This window comes from Cebus imitator, unplaced genomic scaffold (genome assembly GCF_001604975.1).
Source record: "Cebus imitator isolate Cc_AM_T3 unplaced genomic scaffold, Cebus_imitator-1.0 Scaffold41, whole genome shotgun sequence".
Lineage (NCBI taxonomy): Eukaryota > Metazoa > Chordata > Mammalia > Primates > Cebidae > Cebus > Cebus imitator.
This window is the reverse complement of record NW_016107356.1, coordinates 3,424,723-3,444,920: the sequence shown is the minus strand read 5'-3', so window position 1 is coordinate 3,444,920 and position 20,198 is coordinate 3,424,723. Positions and strand designations below refer to the sequence as shown.

Sequence of the window (20,198 nt, the reverse complement as noted above, 5' to 3'; positions counted from 1 at the left end):
CAAAAAGATAGGTAAATCAGGAGAGTTCTAGCTGCAGTCTCCCTGAGGCTGACTGGTATTTAATTTGCAGAAGAAAACTCTGTTAAACATAGAAATAGGTGTCTTCAAAAAAGAACTTCTCAGAGACTTGAACATCCTAATGACTACATGCCTCTCCAAGAGGCTGAGTATTCAGCATCTTTGACCAAGAAAGCTTCCTTCCTTGAATATATATTTTTGAAAATGGGGGCACATGATTTATGAGACATTGATTTACATAGATTTACCAAAATAAAGATATTACAATGATTTTCAATAAAGTCCTGTGCTGCATAACGACATTTCTGTCAATGACAGACCACATGTACAACGGCGGTGTCCTACAATAATGATATTCTATTTATACTGTAACTTTTCTATGTTTAAATACATTTAGATGCACACATACCTCGTTTCATTGTGATTTGCTTTATTGTACTTCACAGATACTGAATTTTACAAATTGAAGGTCTGAGGCAACCCTGCATTGAGCAAGCCTGTTGGTGCCATTTTCCCAACAGCACATGCTCACTTCAGGTATCTACGTCCCATTTTGGTAATTCTTGCAATATTTCAAAGCTTTTCATCATTACTATATCTGTTATGGTGATTTGTGGTCAGTGATTTTTGATGTTACCATTGTAATTGTTTTGGGGCACCATGGACCACACGTATATGACACTGAAATTAATCAATACATGTGTGTGTTTTGACTTCTCCACCCACTGGCCATTCCCCTGTCTCTCTCTTTGGGCCTTCCTATTCCAAAAGCTGGAAATGAGTAAGCTTAGTGAGGAAGCATACTGAAGGCCACAAGAGGCCTCTTGGGCCAAACAGCCAAGTTGTGAATGCAAAGGAAAACTCCTTGAAGGAAACTAAAAGTGCTACTCCAGTGAACACGTGAATGATAAGAAAGCAAAACAGCCTTATTGATAACATGGAGAAAGTCTCAGTGGTCTGGGTAGAAGATCAAACCAGCCATACCATTCCCTTAAGCCAACATCTAATCCAGAGCAAGCCCTCAATACTCCACTTCTGTGAAGGCTGAAAGAGGTGAGGAAGCTGTAGAAGAAAAGTTGGAAGTTAGCAGAGGTTGGTTCATAAGGTTTAAGAACAGAAGCCATCTCCATAACATAAAAGTGCAAGGTGAAGCAGCAAGTGCTGATGGAGAAGCTGCAGCAAGTTACCCAGAAGATCCAGCTAAAATCTAGCTAACACGATGAAGGTGACTACTCTAAAAAACAGATTTTTAACGTAGATGGAACAACCTTCTATTAAAAGAAGATGTCACCTAGGACTTTCATAGCTACAGAGGAGAAGTCAATGCCTGGCTTCAAAGCTTCAGAGAACAGGCTGACTTTTGTTAAGGGCTAATGTAGCTGGTGACTTTAAGTTGAAGCCAACATTTGATTACCATTTTGAAAATCCTAGAGCTCTTAAGAATTATGCTAAATCTACTCTGTGCTCTACAAATGGAACAACAAAGCCTGGATGACAGCACATCTATTTACAGCATGGTTTACCGAATACTTTAAGTCCGTTATTAAGACCTACTGCTCAGGATGAAGTTTTCTCTCAAAATATTACCGCTCATCGACAATGTACCTGGTTACCCAAGAGCTCTGATGGACATTTAAAAGAAGAGGAATGCTGTTTTCATGCCTGCTAACACAACATCCATTCTGCAGCCCATGGATTGAGTCATTTTGACTCTCAAGTCTTATTATTTAAGAAATATATTTTGAAGCTAGGCACAGTGGCTCACTCCTGTAATCCCAGCACTTTGGGTGGCCAAGGTGGGGCGAGTCACTTGAGGTCAGGAGTTCGAGACCAGCCTGGCCAACATGGTGAAACCTTGACTCTACTACAAAAAACAAAAACAAAACCAAAAATTAGCCAGGTGTGGTGGCACTACTTGGGAGGCTGAGGCAGGAGAATCACTTGAACTCAGGAGGTGGAGGCAGCAGTGAGCTGAGATCATGCCACTGCACTCCAGCCTGGGCGACAGAGTGAGACTCCATCTTAATAAATAAAATAAAATATTTTGTAAAGTTATAGCTGCCATAGATAGAGTTTCTCTATGGATCTGGGCAAGGTAAATTGAAAACCTCCCAGAAAGGATTCACCATTCGAAATGCCATTAAGAACATTGGTGATTCGCAGGAGGAGGTAAAAATATAACATCAATAGGAGTTTGGAAGAAGCTGATTCAAACCCTCATAATTTAAGGGGTTCAAGACTTCAGTGGAGGAAGTAACTGCAGATGTGTGGTGGAAACAGCAAGATAACTGGAATTAGAAGCAGAACCTGAAGATGTGACTGAATTGCTCCAATCTCATGATAAAACTTGAACAGATGAAGAGTTGTTTCTAATGAACGAGCAAAGAACATGGTTTCTTGAGATAGATTTGTTCCTGGTGAAGATGCTGTGAACGTTGTTGAAATGACAACAAAAGGTTTAGAATATTACATAAACTTAGTTGATAGAGCATAGCAGGGTTTGAAAGGATTGATTCCAATTTTGAAAGAAGTTCTGTGGGTAAAACGCATCTCATGCTACAGAGAAATCTGTCAAGAAAGGAAGAGTTAATTGACGCAGCAAACTTCATTGTCATCTTATTTCAAGAAATTGCCAAGTCACTGCAACTCAGCAACCACGACCCTGATTAGTCAGCAGCCACCCATATCAAGTCAAGACCCTCCACCTGCAAAAGGATTATGACTTGCTGAAGGCTCTGATGATTGCTAGCACTGTTTAGCAAGTAAGTATTTTAAAATTAGGCTGTGCACATTTTTTCAGACATAATGCTATTGCTCACTTAATGGACTACGCTATAAACCTAACTTTTACATGCACAGGGAAACAAACAAATTCATGTGACTCACTGTATTCTGGTTTTAGCTTTATTGTGGTAGTCTGGAACCAAAGTGTCTTATCTTTGTGGTATGCCTGTATACAAATACCACTGTGTTACGATTGCCTATGGTACTCGGTAGAGTAACATGCTGTATACGTTCACAAACCTAGGGCAATAGGCTACACCACGTAGTCTAGGTATATACCAGGCCACACCATCTAGGTTTGTGCAAATACACTGTATGATTTTCATACAACAAAACTGTCTAATGATGCATTTCTCAGAATGTACCCCAGTTGTTAAGTGACCCATGACTGTCCTGTCCTATAAATGACTATTATTGAAATTACTCTGGAAAAATTATAAAGCAATGCATTAGTCTCAATCAGAACACCAGCCCAGACAGCAATCACTAAAGGGGGCATGGCAGAAAGTGAAGCGGAAGGAAAGCAATGGCATTTGGAAATGCCTGTTGGATGTGTTGGATGCTAGTGAAATATAATCCCCTGAATCTAAGCTCGCAACAGCCCCAGGAGGTGTAACTGGCTGCATATGATCAAAGGAAGCCCAGGCTCTCATCCTGCAAGAAGTGGGGAGCTGCCTGGCTCAGTGGCTTATGCCTGTAATCCTAGCACTTTGGGAGGCCAAAGCAGAGCCTCGCTTGAGCCCAGGAGTTTGAGAACAGCCTGGACAACATGGTGAGAGTGAGAGTCCTTGTCTCTATAAAAAAAATCAAAAAATTATCTGGGTGTGGTGGCATCTGCCTGTGGTCCGTGCTACTCAGGAGGCTGTGAGGAGGGAAGCTCGCTTGAGCCTGGGAGGTGGAGGCTGCAGTGAGCCATGATCGCACCCTGCATTGCAGCCTGGGCAACAGAGTGAGACTATCTCAGAAAATAAAATCAAATAAAATAATACACAAGCGAGGAGCTATTTGATTGGTCCCCCAAGGCATCTTCTGGTGCCAAAATCAATTTGGTTGCTCCCAGAAGTGATGGTGATAAAAATAACAACAGCCAACATTTATTAGGTCCATAGGGGTCAGGGGTGGAGAGCCTGAGAAATCTGCCTGACTGAACTCAGATCTGTCTGGCTTCATAGTCTAAGGCAGCATATCACACCTTGCGGCATGCTTAGTGATGCCTAGAACAATCCTGTGCAAAAAGTAGACAGAGATAATTGGGCTCATGCTATTTTTTCACTTAATATACCACAAATATCTGTCAATTATTTCTTCACAGCTGCTTAACATCCCATCATTTGGAAAATCCAGGGGTCATTTCATGAAAGGGGTTTTCTCACATGTGGCCATGTCTTTTTTTCCTCCCCTCCTCCCTCCTTTCTTCCCTCTTGTTTGCCTTCTTTCCAATTCAAGTCTGGCTAATTAAAAAAAAAAAAAAAATTGTAGCGACAAGGCCCTACTATGTAGCTGGTCTTGAATGCCTGGCCTCAAGTGATTGTCCTACCCTGGACCCCCAAAGCACTGGGATTACTGTTGTGGGCCACCACGCCTGGCCCATTTCCTTCTTTTAAACGAATGCATCAATTGTCCAGCATGTTTAATATTTCAAAGGTTGTTTTGCAATAACTTCTTTTTCACTAAGTTATTATTTTTTTTGAGACACAGTCTCACTCTGTCGCCCAGGCTAGAGTACAATGGTGTGACCTTGCCTCAACGCAACCTCTGCCTCCTGGGTTCCAGTGATTCTCCTGCCTCAGCCTCCCAGGCATGCACCATCGTGCCTAGCTAATTTTGTGTTTTTAGTAGAAATGGGGTTTTGCCATGTTGGCTAGGCTGGTCTCGAACTCCTGACCTCAGGTAATCTGCCCACTTCGGCCTCCCAAACTGCTGGGATTATAGGCGTGAGCCACTGCTCCTGGCCTTCACTAGGTTGCTTTATTGCGTGTACAAATATTTCTCTCAACATTAAATAGGTAACATGACCTGTTCCTCATATTTACATCTAATTATTTTGGATGTTCCTAAATTAAAATCACCAGTACATCCTCTGAAGTGCCCCCTGCTCTGGCTGCCCTACCCCAATGCACACAAACAACAGAGAGTTTGTGCGACGCAATTGCTCATGCTAAATTCTAAACAAGCCTTTTGTAGAGCCACATGTGGGTAACATCTTTTGGGGTCAAGGACATGCCCCGCACATATTTTGTTTTCTCCAGCACAAACCATACTCACTCTGTAGGCCATGAGGGGGAGACCAGGAACCCAGGTATGGATACCCTCATGAAGTCACTTCATGAAGTCACTGGGATCTCTAACGTAAAAGATAAACATGCAAAGCCAAAGGCCTCAACTATAATGGCAAAAAAGCACGGCATGGGTTGGGTGAGGTGGCTCACGCATGTGATCCCAGCACTTTGGGAGGCTGAGGCAGATGGATCACTTGAGGCCAGGAGTTTGAGACCAGCTTGGCCAACATGGCGAAACCCTGTCTCTTCTAAAAATACAAATATCAGCTGGGCACGGTGGCACATGCCTGTAGTCCCAGCTACTTGGGAGGCTGAGGCAGGAGAATTGCTTGAACCCAGGAGGCAGAGGCTGCAGTGAGTGCAGGTCACACCACTGCACTCCAGCCTTGGTGACAGAGTGAGACCCTTTCTCAAAGAAAAAAAAAAAACCAAAAACCAAAAGCATAGCACAAAACAACAAAAAAATAAACTACAGGGGAGACAGACAGAGAGGAAAGTTAATTTTCCACAGTAAAATCTCTGTGGCTATCCAGACTGAGTAGAGAAAACACAGAAAGCAAATAATAAAGCCAGTCAGTACTAGAACATGCACATCAGGAAAATATCAATTGTAGAATGGCCTCCTTCAATCCTTGGGACGGGTGACAAAACTGGACTAAGGACTGTAGATTAGACACGAGCGTTGTATTAATGTAAAAGTTCCTGAGCTTCTCACCGTACTATGTGATTTGATTATCCTTGTTCTTGTGAAATATACACTGAAATATTACAGCACAGAGGGCAGGAGAGAGAAAGAGGGAGGGAGAGAATGACATTAAAAATTGGTGAATCTGGTTATAGGCCATCTGGAAATTCTTTGTATTATACGTGACTTTTGAAATGTTCTGTTAGTCTGGAACTAATTTTTAACGAAAAGTTAAGAAACAAAAGCAAGCAACGCATAGCCAAGGACCAGCCTTCTACTTCTCTGAGGTAGCAGGCCTTGGGGATTTTTGGGAAATGACAGCTGGATGGGTGGGAGCCAGGGATCGATGGGATCTGGGACCAGGTTTCCTCCTGCCTCACTGAAGGACTTGTCTATCTTCGTATGTTTCTGAGTCACGTAAAAAGCAGGTGTGTTGGCTTGTCAGCCTTAGGCCTCCTGCTGCTGTTTGCGCCTGGCCTAAAGGTGTGTCACCTGCAGTCCAGCATGTGGCGTATGGTGGCAGGCTGCCAAGGCAGTGCTGGCACTGACTTCCTTCACCAGGCATAGGGAAACACTGACAGGCAGGAGAGGCAGAGGGAGTTCAGACCCCCGCTGAGATGACCATCTAGGGTGACATTCCCTCTTCCTTCACAGCTCCTGCTGCTGTCAGAGAATGGGGCTTTTAACAGTCAGTAGCTGTCTTTCTTTCAATTTCAGGATGAAACCACAGAGGAACTGAGTGTTCACTATGCAAAGTATGTGCATCGCGCAATACTGGGGCGTGCTGCTGCTGTTCTAACCCATCGGGGGGAAACAGGCAGTGTATGGTAGCCAGGGGCTTCCTGACTGCTTTGCATACCTCAGTTTCTTGGTTAGCATCCACTCAACATTGTTGACTTCTAGAAATACTACTCATACCCGGAGATGACAGCAGTAGTATTTTTCTTTTAAAATATACCAGCTGTGACAACCAAGCTGGGTTCTGTACATACAAGGTGACCACTATGGCTGATTATATCTACATATGCATGATAAGCAACAGTCAAATCATCAACCATCACAACCAGAAAACCTAAAAGAGAAAAGGTGGCCACAAGAATTTCCCAGACAGAAAAAGGCCAGCAGGGAGGCTCCCTGAAAGCTGTCACAGTCATATGGTGACAGCAGTCAGACTCCCTTCCTCCTGTGGCCCAGCCCAGTGACCAGCCCAGGGCCGGCTCCTCCCATGCATTCCTGCCAAGAGTGAGGTCAGACCCACCTTTGGAACTGAGCTGTGAAAGTCAGGTTCCCTTTGGTAAAAGCAGGTGACTCCCACTGTAGAATGTTCTTGAAATTAACAGAATTCATTCTGACATTTTCAGGAGGTGGCACCATTCCCAATGCTAAGAAAATAAGAGAAAAGCATTTACAGCCCTTTTCCTCAAAACGGTTGCTCATGAAAAAGCCCACATCCAGCACTTGAATCTCCTCTGTGGCTCCATGTCTTCAAAGGCCTCGTGGATGAGGGAGGGAGAGACAGGTTGGCTCTGCTGGAGTCTAGATTTTCTTTGAGGAGCCATGAGGAGAAATTTCTGTAGGGGCAGGAGTAAAGTGGGGACATGTAAAGGAGCCTGGATTTGTGTGGTGGCAGAAAGCTATGGGGGATAGGGTGGGGTAGGTGGATTTCAGATATATTTCCAGAGATAAAAACAAACTGGAGACTTCCTGATACATTTGATGCATAAAAAGCTGAGGCTAATGTGCATTTTGGGCTTAAGCACCGGTGCCCCGATTGGAGCTCAGCTGGGGAACTCACGAGTCCCATCTGAGCTGCATTAGGTTGGAGATGCTGGAGAGAGGCTGAAGTAGGAATGTCAGGGAGACAGCAGGATGCATGAGCCCAGAGGTCACACCCAGAACAGATTTGGGCTAGAGACAGAAATTATTTTTAGACCTTTTAATAGAAAATTCAAAACCTGGCCAGGTGTGGTCACTCCCACCTGTAATCCCTCACTTTGGAAGTCTGAGGTGGGTGAATCACCTGAGGTCAGGAGTTTGAGACCAGGCTGACCAATACTGCGAAACCCCATCTCTACTAAAAATACAAAAATTAGCCGGGCGCACTGGCGCCCGCCTGTAATCCCAGCTACTCCGGAGGCTAAGGCTGGAGACTCGCTTGAATCTGGGAGGTGGAGGTTGCAGTGAGCCGAGACTGCACCATTGCACTCCAGTCTGGTCAATACAGTGAAACTCCATCTCAAAAAAAAAAAAAAAAAAAAAAAAAAAAAAAAAAAAAAAAAAAAAAAAGAAGAAGAAGGAGAAGAAGAAGAAGGAGAAGGAGAAGGAGAAGAAGAAGAAGAAGAAGATTGGAAACCTACATGCAAATAGAAAAGTAGAATAATATAATAAACCACCATCCACCCCACAACTGGTATCGAGAGAGATATAAATGTTCGAGTTATGGGCCTATAGCCCATGCTTAATGCCAGGCTTTGGCTGAAATCCCCCAAAGGAACAGTGTTGGGGAAGGAGAGAAGAGGCCTCGGGCACCGAAATTAGCTACACAGAGACATGCCAGAACAGGAGGGTCCCAAGCCGAGAAAGCCTGAGGGGTAGGTGGGAAACCGGAGCGGTATCCTGGAAGGCCAGCCAAGAGTTCACGAGAAGGGAAGGCGGTGACCATCGTGTTATTGGAACCTAGGCAGTAAATTAAGAGGAGGACAGCGCCAGACGCGGTGGCTCACGCCTGTAATCCCAGCATTTTGGGAGGCTGAGGCGGGCAGATCACGAGGTCAAGAGATGGAGATCATCCTGGCCAACATGGTGAAGCCCCGTCTCTACTAAAATACAAGAATTAGCTGAGTGTAGTGGTGGGCGCCAGTAATCCCAGCTACTTGGGAGGCTGAGGCAGGAGAATCGCTTGAACCCGGGAGACGGAGGTTGCAGTGAGCCGAGATCGTGCCACTGCACTCCAGCCTGGCGACAGAGCGAGACTGTCTCAAAAAGGTTTCAATGAATTAGATTTAGAAGCTACGGAGCTGGGGCACTGCGGGGCAGAATCCAGATTTCAGGGCGCTGAGGCCTGACCCGGAAGGAGGGGAAGTGCAGCGGGTGATGGGGGCGTATCTGTAGGGAGAGCTGGCACTGAGGGGGGCAGAGACTTGGGGTCCGGCTGTCAGAGCGCTGGGGGCTTCCGGGGGCCTCCACTTGACCTGATGGTCTCCAGAGGGCCAGATGACAGCCACGGTGGGATCTTGGGTCTTTTGAGGAAGCTACTTTACTTAGACGCCCGCCGGCAGACAGATGCAGGAGGAGGAGAGGGAGTCAAAAGACGCCGGGAGTCTCCCCTTGAGTTTAGGGCCCAGACCGTCGGTAATCTGGTGCGGGCAGGGCTTCCTCCTGTTACAGAACCGACGGCAGCGGCAGCCCAGCCCCCTCTCAGCACCCCGGCCGCGGCGTTTGCATCTCCGGTCCCGAGGCCCCGATGGCCCTACTGGGCACTTAGTCACTTTCAGGGCGCCCAGGGGTGGGATCAAGGGTGGCATCTGGCGGGGCCTCCCGGTTCCCAAGCTCGTCCCCTCCCCGCGGACCCCTCACCTGACACCAGCAGGCAGCCGCCCAGCCAGCTCCCGAGGCTCCGCGCCATGGCCGCGCCGGCTGCCCGGGCGGGCCCTGGGGGTGCCGCGGCCTCCGCCAGGCACACGACCCCCGCCTGCGCCCGGGAGCGCTTCTCCTCTGTCGCTTCCGGGAACCGGCGGGGCGGGGCGGGGCCGGGCGACTGGGCTCCTCTCCCGCTGCAGGCCCCACCCCATGGCCCGGGTCCGCCCGCGAGGCTCCTGCGCTTGGCAGGTGCACAGGAGGAGGCGAAAGCTTTGAAAGGCGCCGTCAAGTCAAATGAACACCCTACAACGCCAGGCCAGGACTGACATTTGGATGCTGGAATGACGGTGGTGACAGTGGCTTTCAGTATTTTCTAGGTTTTGTCCCAAGCACAGGCACGCCCTCTCTTAATGCCCTCTCTCCGCACAGGTGAGTTAAAAGCACTCCATCAGCAAATCCAGTTTGAGAGGGTCTTCTTTACCCTTCTCCTCCCCAGGGATAAATAACACAGAGCCAAGTCATTTATTACGCAAATTTCTTTCAGTGACTGCTGAGAAGGCGTCAATTTCCCCTTTTTAACTTGATGAGTGGTGAGATGGGAAATTCCAGAGCTGTCCAACGTCTTGGGTAATGTACAGCACCGCCTGATGTCTGGCGCTAGGACACTACGTGAAGTCGAGCAGAGGGAGGTGAATGCGCCCTAGGCCTCTGCAGGCCACCAAATAGAGCTAGAAGGAGTTAGTGCAATCCTAGGGAAGCCAGCAGATGCACCAATCTGTGGCACAAATACACTCTCCAATGGAAAACAAGAACACACAAAGTTTGTATTAAAATGTACTGTATTATTCTTTACCAATCTCCAATCACTATACAAAATTAAAAAAATACACACACACACAGACACACACACGCAGCCATAGAGGTTATCTCAAAAGATGAACCCAGAAATCTTTCCGAATGAGATGCATTCAGAAGGCAGAGAAACTGATTACATATACAAAAGGTCTCTTTCCTAAGAGGTTCCCTTGTCACAGCCCTATCCTTTTGAGTTACTTTTGAGCAATCATACAAATAATCTATTCAAAGTCCTTGAACTATGACTTGTATAATTCAAGTTTTTCCTTTTTGAAGGGGCTACAAGAAAGGTTTGAGAAACTGGCTTTTGGGAGGGTGAGGGCAAGAGGGTCCTATGCCTTTCATTCATCCTGGGAGCCTCTCAGGGTTGCAGCATTTCCACCTGAGTGTTTATTCTTGCACATTTTGTCATCTTTCTGCTGGATTCATAGGATCTTGGAAATTAACTAGTCCAATCTCTTTATTTCAGAAACAAGAAAACCGAGGCTTAGAGAGGCTGAGTCAAATGCCTAGGGTCACACAGGGAAATTCTGGGAGTTGGATTCCTGAGTCCCAGTCCTTAAACTGTTTGCTACATGACACTCTAGAAATTCCCTCCTTCCCCTCCCCGCCCCCCCTCCCCCCCACCTTTTCTTTAAGACAGGGTCGGGCTCTGTTACCCAAGCTGGAGTGCAGTGGCACGACCTTGGCTCACGGCAACTTTTACCTCCTGGGCTCAAGCCGTTCTCCCACCTCAGCCTCCCAAGTAGTTGGGACTATAGGCACATGCCACCATGCCAATTTTTTTACTTTTCGTAGAGACAGACTTTTGCCATGTTGCCCAGGCTGACCTTGAATTCCTGGCCTCAAGGGATCCACCTGCTTAGGCCTCTCAAAGTGTTAGGATTAGAGGCAGGAGCAATTGCCCCTGATCAGACTTCCTTCCCCCCCCACCCCACCCAGATTCACAGGAACTGTAATCACATGTAGTGCATTCGATTCGGAATCAGCACAGAGAGCACTCTGAAAATTGTCAGATAGGGTCTCTGAAACTTGTATGCCATATTTCTCCTGAAGACTTTGAAACACCTTTGTGTTTGCTTTTTTTAATCTTAAAATATGGCACTCAGATTTTTATCCCTCTCCCCGAGGCCATGTTTCCCCTCTGTCGTCATCACTTGTTTAATCCTAGAGTCTATCTTTCCCACTTTAATTGGGGAGGGCTGGACAAGGTGGAACTCTTGAGTGAAGGAGACAGAATGTGACATGGATGAGGCGCCTAAGGCTCACTGACTGAAGCTTGGATGGCTCTTCCCTGTTTCCTTGTGCAGGTTGCCCTCCTTCTCTCCAGGTGCTTACTGGTCCCTCCTCCTTCTTTCCTGCCATCTTTGAAGCTCTTGCTAAGTATTTTCCTTTTCTTTCCCTGCTCCCACCCTGGCCCAATTTATTTCCCAGAAAAATCATAGGGGTGGCCAAGCACAGTGGTTGACGCCAGTAATCCCAGCACTTTGGGAGGTGGAGGTGGGCAGATCACCTGAAGTCAGGAGTTCAAGATCAGCCTGGCCAACATGGTGAACTCCCGTCTCTACTATAAATACAAAAATTTGCTGGGCATGGTGGCAGGTGCCTGTAATCCCAGCTACTTATGAGGGAGGCTGAGGCAGGAGAATTGCTTGAACCCAGGAGGCAGAGGTTGCAGTGACCTGAGATCATGCCATTACATTCCAGCTTGGGTGACAGAAGGATACTGTGTCTCAAAAAATAATAAAAAAAAAGTAGTAGCAGGGCCCTGGACCACCTCTGAAACCACTGGGAACCCTGCTCCCTGGGAAACATGATGTAGAGACATCCTAAGTACATTAGTGCAAAGGGAGGAGCACACATGTTTCCTTCAAAGTGCATCACCTTGAATATGTAAACAACACACTGAATTGTACTATGCTCCCCATACTGGGAAGCTGCATAGGTGATGTCACCTGGAAGAATGGGGCACTCTACAGTTTCCTACTCCTTCTCTTGGAGAACACTCGCAGACCATAAAGCAGCGAGTGAGGGGACAAGGAGAGAGAACCCTCTAGGTGCTAGTCTGTTCAAGTTCATTACATAGTTTTGGAGTCATCTCATTATATAACCATCCCCAAGGTCAGCATCTGACTCAGAAGTGTCACTTTGATCAGAGGAAGCATCTTCAGGGCACAGGCCCTCTGAAGAGGGACTGGGAAAGGCTGGCTGTGTCCCTTCCCCACTGGCCAGCACATGGCTTGATTCCATATTGTCAGGATCCTCTGGGTCAACCATCTCTTCCGGATGAGATGATATCATCAGAGGGGCTTCTTCCAAGTCATCACTGTCCTCGTCATCAAGAACCCTCAAAAACACAGAGTTTAAATCCACATTGAAGGTAATTCTGCCCCCAGGCCCCTTTGTGGAGCTGTAGTCCTCTTCGGGAAAGGGGTCCTGGAGTGGACTCTCTCTCCTCTCACAGAGCCCACTCAAGTGTTCCAACTGCTGGGGGCTGCACGTTGGCATCGTGGGGGGCTCTGCATCAACCTCAGGCAGCTTAGGCTCCTCCTCAGAGTCTGGGTCTACAAACTGGGATTCTGCGGAGGTGGCAGAGGGCTGACCTAGAGCCCTGAGGGTCAGTCCGTGCATGGTATAGCCACCGCCGCTTGTCCTGGGGGCTGCCTCGGTCTCACTGTCGCTTTCATCATCATAATTATAATCCCACACTTTCTTCTTTCTGTTGATGTAAATGACCTCCACCATATCCATGGCTTCCAACGGCGGCAGCTCAGGAAATGGCCAGGTGAAAAAGTTACGAAAATTCTTTAAAAAAAAAAAAAAAAAAAAGAGTCCATATCAGCTCCTTTTTACATAATAAAACTTAATCACTGGGGCACAGAGACACACGCCTGTAATCCCAGCTACTGGGGAGGCTTAGGCAGGACGGCTGTTTGAGCTCAGGGGTTTGAGGCTGTAGTGCATTGTGATCACGCCTGTGAATGGCCACTGCACTCCAGCCCTTAGCGAGATCTTGCCGCTAAAAAAATAAACAAATAAACTTAGTGAGATTGACTGCACGATGATTCGGATGCAGATGATGATGAAGACAGCAATAATTGCAGCTAACAGTTACACCGTGCTTACTATTTGCTGGGCATGACTCTTGGTGCTTTATATATAATTCACTTTTCTCTCACAACTGCTCTATGAAGTGGGCTTACTATTCTTATGCCCACTTTACAGATGAGAAAAGGAGGTGCAGAGGTTAAGAAACTTGCTCAAGGTTTGTGACTGGTGAGTGGGGGCAGCTGGCTTTCAAACCAGGCAGGCTGCCAGCCACAGAGACTGTTCTGACTTACTCCTCTTGATTTCCTCTTCCGGCTGCTTCTTTATATATATATTTTTTTCTTTATTTTTATTTTTTACACATGAACAGTCAGAGGGAAGCTCCTTTATATTTTAAGTTATTTATATACTTTTAGAGATAGGGTCTCACTCTGTCACTGAGGCTGGAGTGCAGTGGTGCGGTCACAGCTCACTGCAGCCTCCATCTCCTGGGCTCAAACAATCCTTCCAAGTACATCCTCCTGAGTAGCTGAGATCACAGGTATGTGCCACCACACCTGGCTAATCCCTACATTGCCCAGGCTGGTCTCAAACTCCTGGGCGCAAATAATCCACCTGCTTCAGTCTCTTAAAGTGCTGGATTACAGGCATCAGCCACCACGCACAGCCCTTTTTATATCTTTTTACAGGATAAATCCACTTTGTGTATATCTTCCACTGATGTAATCCAAAATAAAAAGATGATACATATAAACATATTTATTGTACTATTCATCATGGCCAAAGAAAGAAAAGAAAGGAAAAGGAAAAAAAAAAAAATCCGAATGCCCTATAGCTGAGAAATGGTTAAATGAAAAATGGTACAATAATAATAATGAAATTCTACCTAATCATTATAAATTATAAGTGATGAAGTATATACATATAACATTGCTGGGAGCAGTGGCTCATGCCTGTAATCCCAGCACTTGGGGAGGCCGAGGCAGGTGGATCACTTGAGGTCAGGAGTTCATGACCAGCCTTGCCAACATAGCGAAACCCCATCTCTACTAAAAATGCAAAAATTAGCCAGGTGTGGTGGCTCATGCCTACAGTCCCAGCTACCTGAGAGGCTGAGGCATGAGAATTGCTTGAGCCTAGGAGGCAGAGGTTACAGTGAGCTGAGGTCATGCCGCTCCGCTCCAGCCTGGGCTACAGAATGAGACTCTGTCTCAAAAAAAAAAAAAAAAAAAAAAAAAAAAAAAAAAAAAAAAAAAAAAGAGAAAATATAACATGCACAGATACACTTATAACTGTACAATATATTATTTATAGGAATGGAAAAGAACTCAAAGTGAGAAAGCATTTTGGTGTTTACAGAAAATGAGATTTTCTTCTGTGAAAAATACTTTATAAATAAAAATTTTTAAGTTAAAATTAAAAGCAAAGGTAGAAATTACCAAAAAAATAAACAAACAAACAAAAAACCCCAAAAAAACAACAACCAACTACCTACCAAGGCTTTGGGGAGGCTGTTTTTCAAGCATATATAACCAATCCGTTTCAGTGTCACTAAGGTGCTTATCAAGACCAATACTATCAAAAACAGAGTAATTATTCCTCCTACTTTGGCAGATTCTGCTGATTCTGAATCTGTTGATGAAAAATGACTTTATTTAAAAAAAATGCAATAAACAATTGCAGATGGAAATAAATGTACATTGGTCTGGTGTTAGAAGGCAATCAAAAAACCAAAGGTTTGATAAAACAGTTTTATATTGTGAAATACACCAAAGACTAGAGAATAATCCAAGTGAGCATTTTTTAAACAATACAATAGACTTAGCTTTTAAAAGTAAAATTTCCTTCAGTTTATGTTCTATAACTGCACTGTCCAATACAGTAGCCACTGGCTGTACTTGGCTGAATTTAAATGATCAAAATTAAATAGAATTAAGAGTTCCGTCTCTCAGTCACGTGAGACACATCTCCAGCTTCGGTGGCCACACTAGTTAGCATGCACTGTGAGGGAGGAAGCAGTGGGGAGGGAAAGTTTGCCTGAAAACAGCCGACTGGGGTCACTGTGAGCCTGGACTTTAGCCACGCCAGGGCCCCAAATCAGGGCTCTGCAGAACTTGCCTTGCTATTAACAGTTCCCCTTAGTTTCTCATCAAAATTCCTTGTGGACAATTTCAACTTTCTGATCCTAGTTATTTTCCTGAAGTGTGCCCGGGCTGAGAAATCATTCGGCTCTCTTCTATCACTAAGGCTCCCTTGCACTTTAAGAAAGGTCTTCCTTAGTATTAATCCTGGAACTACAGCCTCAGGCAAAAACAGGTAGAGAGGAGAAAAAGAGATAAAAATGGATTATGTACTCTAGAAGTCTTCTAGAAAGTTAAGGCATGAATAGAAAGAAGTTCAGTAAAAACTCTTGCACTGCTAGAAAGCACATGGTTCCAGAATCCACTCTCACCCCCATTAAGAGAGTGTGAAGAATTGGATTGTCATCTCAATGACAGTTCTAGAATCAGATCTAGCCACAGAGGCACACCTTTAATATACACAATTCTGACATGTATAGAGTTTACATTCTTGAAAAGGGTACTGTAAACCAAAATGATTTCATTGGTGAAGCAATGGCATAATACTGAGATTCTGACTCATGTACCTACCCAACTTTCATGTAATAGCTACGAAGCACTCTATGTCAACTATGTAATAGGACATCCTAAAAACCAAATTGAATAAATTGTAGTTAATATGCTAGGATAATATTCCTCAATTTGGGGTATTCTCATAAGTCTGAGAATTCTTTTTTTTCTTTTTTCACTTTTTGAGATGGAGTCTTGCTCTGTCACCCAGGCTGGAGTGCAATGGTGTGATCTTGGCTCACTGCAACCTCTGACTTCCGGGTTCAAGCAATTCTCCTGCCTCAGCCGACCAAGTAGCTGGGATTATAGGCGTGCACCACCATGCCCGGTTAATTTTTTGTATTTTTAGTAGAGACAGGGTTTCACCATGCTGGTCAGGCTGGTCTTGAACTCCTGACCTTGTGATCTGCCCACCTCAGCCTCCCAAAGTGCTAGGATCAGAGGCGTGCGCCACCGTACCTGGCAGAGTCTAAGAATTCTTTAGGAGAACTTAAACTTTTTGTTTTCGGTTTGAGGATAATCTAAAAAATACAAATCTTGGCTGGACATGGTGGTTCACACCTGTAATGCCAGCACTTTGGGAGGCTGAGGTGGGTGGATCACCTGGGGTCAGGAGTTCGAGACCAACCTGACCAACATGGAGAAACCCCATCTCTACTAAAAATACAAAAAATTAGCTGGGTGTGGTGGCTAAGTAGGCTGAGGCAAGAGAATCATTTGAACCCAGGAGGCGGAGGTGTGGTGAGCTGAGACCATGCCATTGCACTCCAGCCTGGGCAACAAGAACAAAACTCCATCTCAAAAAAATAAAATAAAATAAAATCTCACTTGGGGTCATGACAATTATACATGCATGCTATTTTTAAATATAGCAGGTCATGTCTTCAAAATTCATATTTGAAAAGAGATGAATCCCGTCAATGTTCCAACTTAAAAAAGGAGAAGCAGTGATTGAATGTTACTGCTGTTAACTATCTTCTTCATGAAAGATGGGCGAGATCAACCCATCTTGGGAAGGAGAGATCAGGTCGTGTCTTCAAAATTTGGCCTTGGACAAACCTGTCTGTCTCTGGATTCAATTGTGGAGATATTTTAAACCGAAAGTAAGAAACCTCACAAGCAGATGGCTGTACTGAGCAACCGGGCTGGTAATATCTGATCACTATACTCTTTAACAGAAAAAGAGAAATAACCCTGTGAAAAGATTGGTGATGTCTAACCTCAGTCTCCTATAGTTCCTCCCGTTATCTCTCTGTAACGAGCCACACCGCCTCCCCACTGGGTGACTGCAGTAATCAGCCCAGGGTCACCTGGCTTACACTTCAAGGCATGTGGATGTTCCCTTTAAATCCTAACTCAGATCACAGTGAGAAATCTGCTCAAAACCCTCTGAGGGCCATTTCTTGCAACGGCTTCCAAGTTCTGCCTCCTCCATCCTCTCTGACCCGAACTGTTACTATTCTTCCCTCGTTCAGCTCACTCCTGCTGTGCCATGCCATGCACATCCTGCCTCAGGGCCTCTGCACTTGCTGAACCCAGCATGTGGAACTCCCTCCCCTGCTATGTCTGTGTGATTTGCTCCCTCACTCTGTGTTTGTTTCCCACTGCTACCCGTAACAAATTATGACAAAGTTAGTGCCATAAAACAATACAAATATGTTCTATTAATAGTTCTGGAGGTCAGAAGTCTAAAATGGGTTTCACTGGGATAAAAAAGATTAGGTGTTAGCAGGACTGCAGTCCTCTGGAGGCTCTAGGGGTAGACCTATGTCTTTGCCTTTCCTAGCTTCTAGAGGCCGCTTGCATTCCTTGGCTCATGGCCCCCTCCTTCATCCTCACTCTCTGACCTCTGCTGCTGCTGTCAGAGCTCCTTTTCTGCCTCTGAGTCTCCTGCCTCTTTCTTTCTTTCTTTTTTTTTTGAGACAGAGTCTTGTTCTCTAGCCCAGGCTGGCGTGCAGTGGCACAATCTTGGCTCACTGCAACCTCCGCCTCTCGGGTTCAAGTAATTCTCCTGCTTCAGCCTCCCAAGTATCTGGGACTACAGGTATACACCACCGCACCTGGCTAATTTTTGTATTTTTAGTAGAGACGGGGTTTTACCATGTGGGCTAGGCTGGTTTTGAACTCCTGACCTCAGGTGATCCACCTGCCTCGGCCTCCCAAAGTGCTGGGATTACAGGTATGAGCCACTGCGACTGGCCAAGATCTTCAATTTCATCATACCCACAAGCCCCTTTGTTATAGGGGTTAGTCTGTTCACATATCTGGGATTAGGATGTAGACATCTTTGGGGCCATTATGCTGCTTACCACATCTCCCTTGGGTCTTTACTCAAATGCCACCTTCTCAGGAAGGCCTTCTCTGGCCATCTGTGGTGGATGCTGTGGGTGGCCTGTCTGTGTCCTCTCTTCAGTGTTCACACCAAGTAAAAATGGAATGACCTGAGAGGACACTGTGACATGAATGTTTCTTGGTAGATGACATGGAAGAGTCAGGAGAGAAAGTGAGTTATCACAGAATTCATCGACCTCCAAAGAGCCGTCTCAGCCAGCAACATGTTCGCCCTGGAACTGGGGACTGAGTTTCAATTAACCACCATCTGTCTGCCAGGTTATTACTTTGTTTTTATTGTCTGTAGGAGTTTTGTTTGTATGTAAGATCAATGATGTAATAAAAAATACATATATCCAGTCTTTGTCTCTAGTTCCTGGAGCAGAGCTTTAAAAAGCTGTGTAATTTCCTGAAAAAACGAAACTACTGAAACAATAGGAAACAAAACTATTGTTTCCTGAACAATAGGAGGGTCTTTTGTTAGTCCTAACAGGTCCTTTTTAGGGGCCATATATGAGTTTATACTTGTGAGGTGACCAGGGCAAGGTGTGGATAGCTTCAGGATGAGGACTGGTCCCTGGAAAAACTAACCACATGATCAGATAGTTGGAACTTCCAGCTCTCCCTTTGACCTCTGTCCAAGGAGGGGAGTGGGCTGGAGACTACATTCAATTCTGCAGCCCGTAATTTAATCAATCACACCTACATAATGCAGACTGTGAACACCAAGGCTTGGGGAGCTCCCAAATTGGTGAACAGATGGATGTACTGAGAGGGTGGTACACCTGACTCCCCAGTGACAGACGCTCCTGCATTCTGGACCCTTCCAGATCTTGTCCTGTGCACCTCTTCAATGGCTGTCTATCCATTCCTTTATAATAAGATGGTCATCATCAGCATAACACTTTCCTGAGTTCTGTGAGTCATTTGGGCAAATTATCAAATCTAAAGGGAGGTCAGGGGAACTCCTGAATTTGTAGCCAAATCAAATGGAAGTACAGGTGACCTTGGCACCCAGGACTTGTGGCTGGCGTTTGAAGTGAGGGCAGCAGTTCTGTGGGACTGAGCCTTCAATCTGTGGGGTCTATGCTAACCTCGGGTAGTTGGTGTCAGAAATGAACTGAATCATTAGACAACGAGTTAAGTGTCAGATAGGTGGTGTTGGAACAGAGACATGTACATGTATTTTGGATTTATATTTTTGAAAGAGCTATATAGTCAGGTAGAATCCATATGCAGTTTTAGGTTTGCCTGTATGTAGTTGACATTATAAAAATAACTTAAGCTAAAGGTGTCCGAGATGTTTTTTTCCTTTAAAACCAGTCTGTGCATCATCTGGCCTTGAGGAACACTAGCGAATCAAATCAGACTGCCCTGCAGTGAGGCCCACGTGCAGCACTATATTACGCGCTAGGCAACATTCCTGTAGCTCGCTTCATTCACAAATGACCATATTGCTTTGCCAACGAAAGGAGCCAAAGTCAGTAAAATACTTGAAGAGATTTAGTCTGAGCCAAATATGAGTGACCAATGGCCTGTGACACAGCCCCAGGAGATCCTGAGAACCCCTGGTCAGGATGCAGCTTGGTTTTATACATTTTAGGGAGACATAAGGCATCAGTCAAGACATATATTGGGTAATTTCAAAATATGTCAAAGAAATGTATTTTGGGGTAAAATACTTTGATTTATTTTAGGGCCTGCTAGCTATCATGTTGGTATCTTAGTGCTACAAAGCATCTTTTTGTCAGTCTTAAGGTTTCTGTTTTAATATTAATGCTGGTCAGCTGTGTCCACATTCCAAAGTTAGGAAGGTCCAATGAGGCACATCTAGACCACTCATATAGACCACTCATTCCCATCATGGCCTAAACTAGTGCTTCCGGTTTGGCCCTTGGCTGAGAGGAGGGTGTCCATTCAGTTGGTTGGGGAGATTAGAATTTTAGTTTGGTTTACAACTTAAAGCCATTTCTTTCTTTTTTTTTTTTT

General features: G+C 45.3%; 1 protein-coding gene across 15 annotated transcripts in view; it reads right to left on the bottom strand.

The window, feature by feature from the left end:
* Nucleotides 1-20,198, bottom strand: part of LOC108302508 (interleukin-10 receptor subunit beta) — a 66,644-nt gene that overhangs the window by 19,876 nt on the left and 26,570 nt on the right. For 8 of the 15 annotated variants that reach the window (XR_005199763.1, XR_005199765.1, XR_005199764.1 and 5 more), the window contains one exon: nucleotides 7,025-7,148. Coding sequence is in view for 10 of the 15 variants with exons in the window: in XM_037737638.1 (XP_037593566.1) it covers nucleotides 7,025-7,148 (124 nt within the window). In the remaining 5 variants the exon portion in view is untranslated. The other 7 variants (XR_005199766.1, XM_017526146.2, XM_017526140.2 and 4 more) reach the window with 7 other exon arrangements.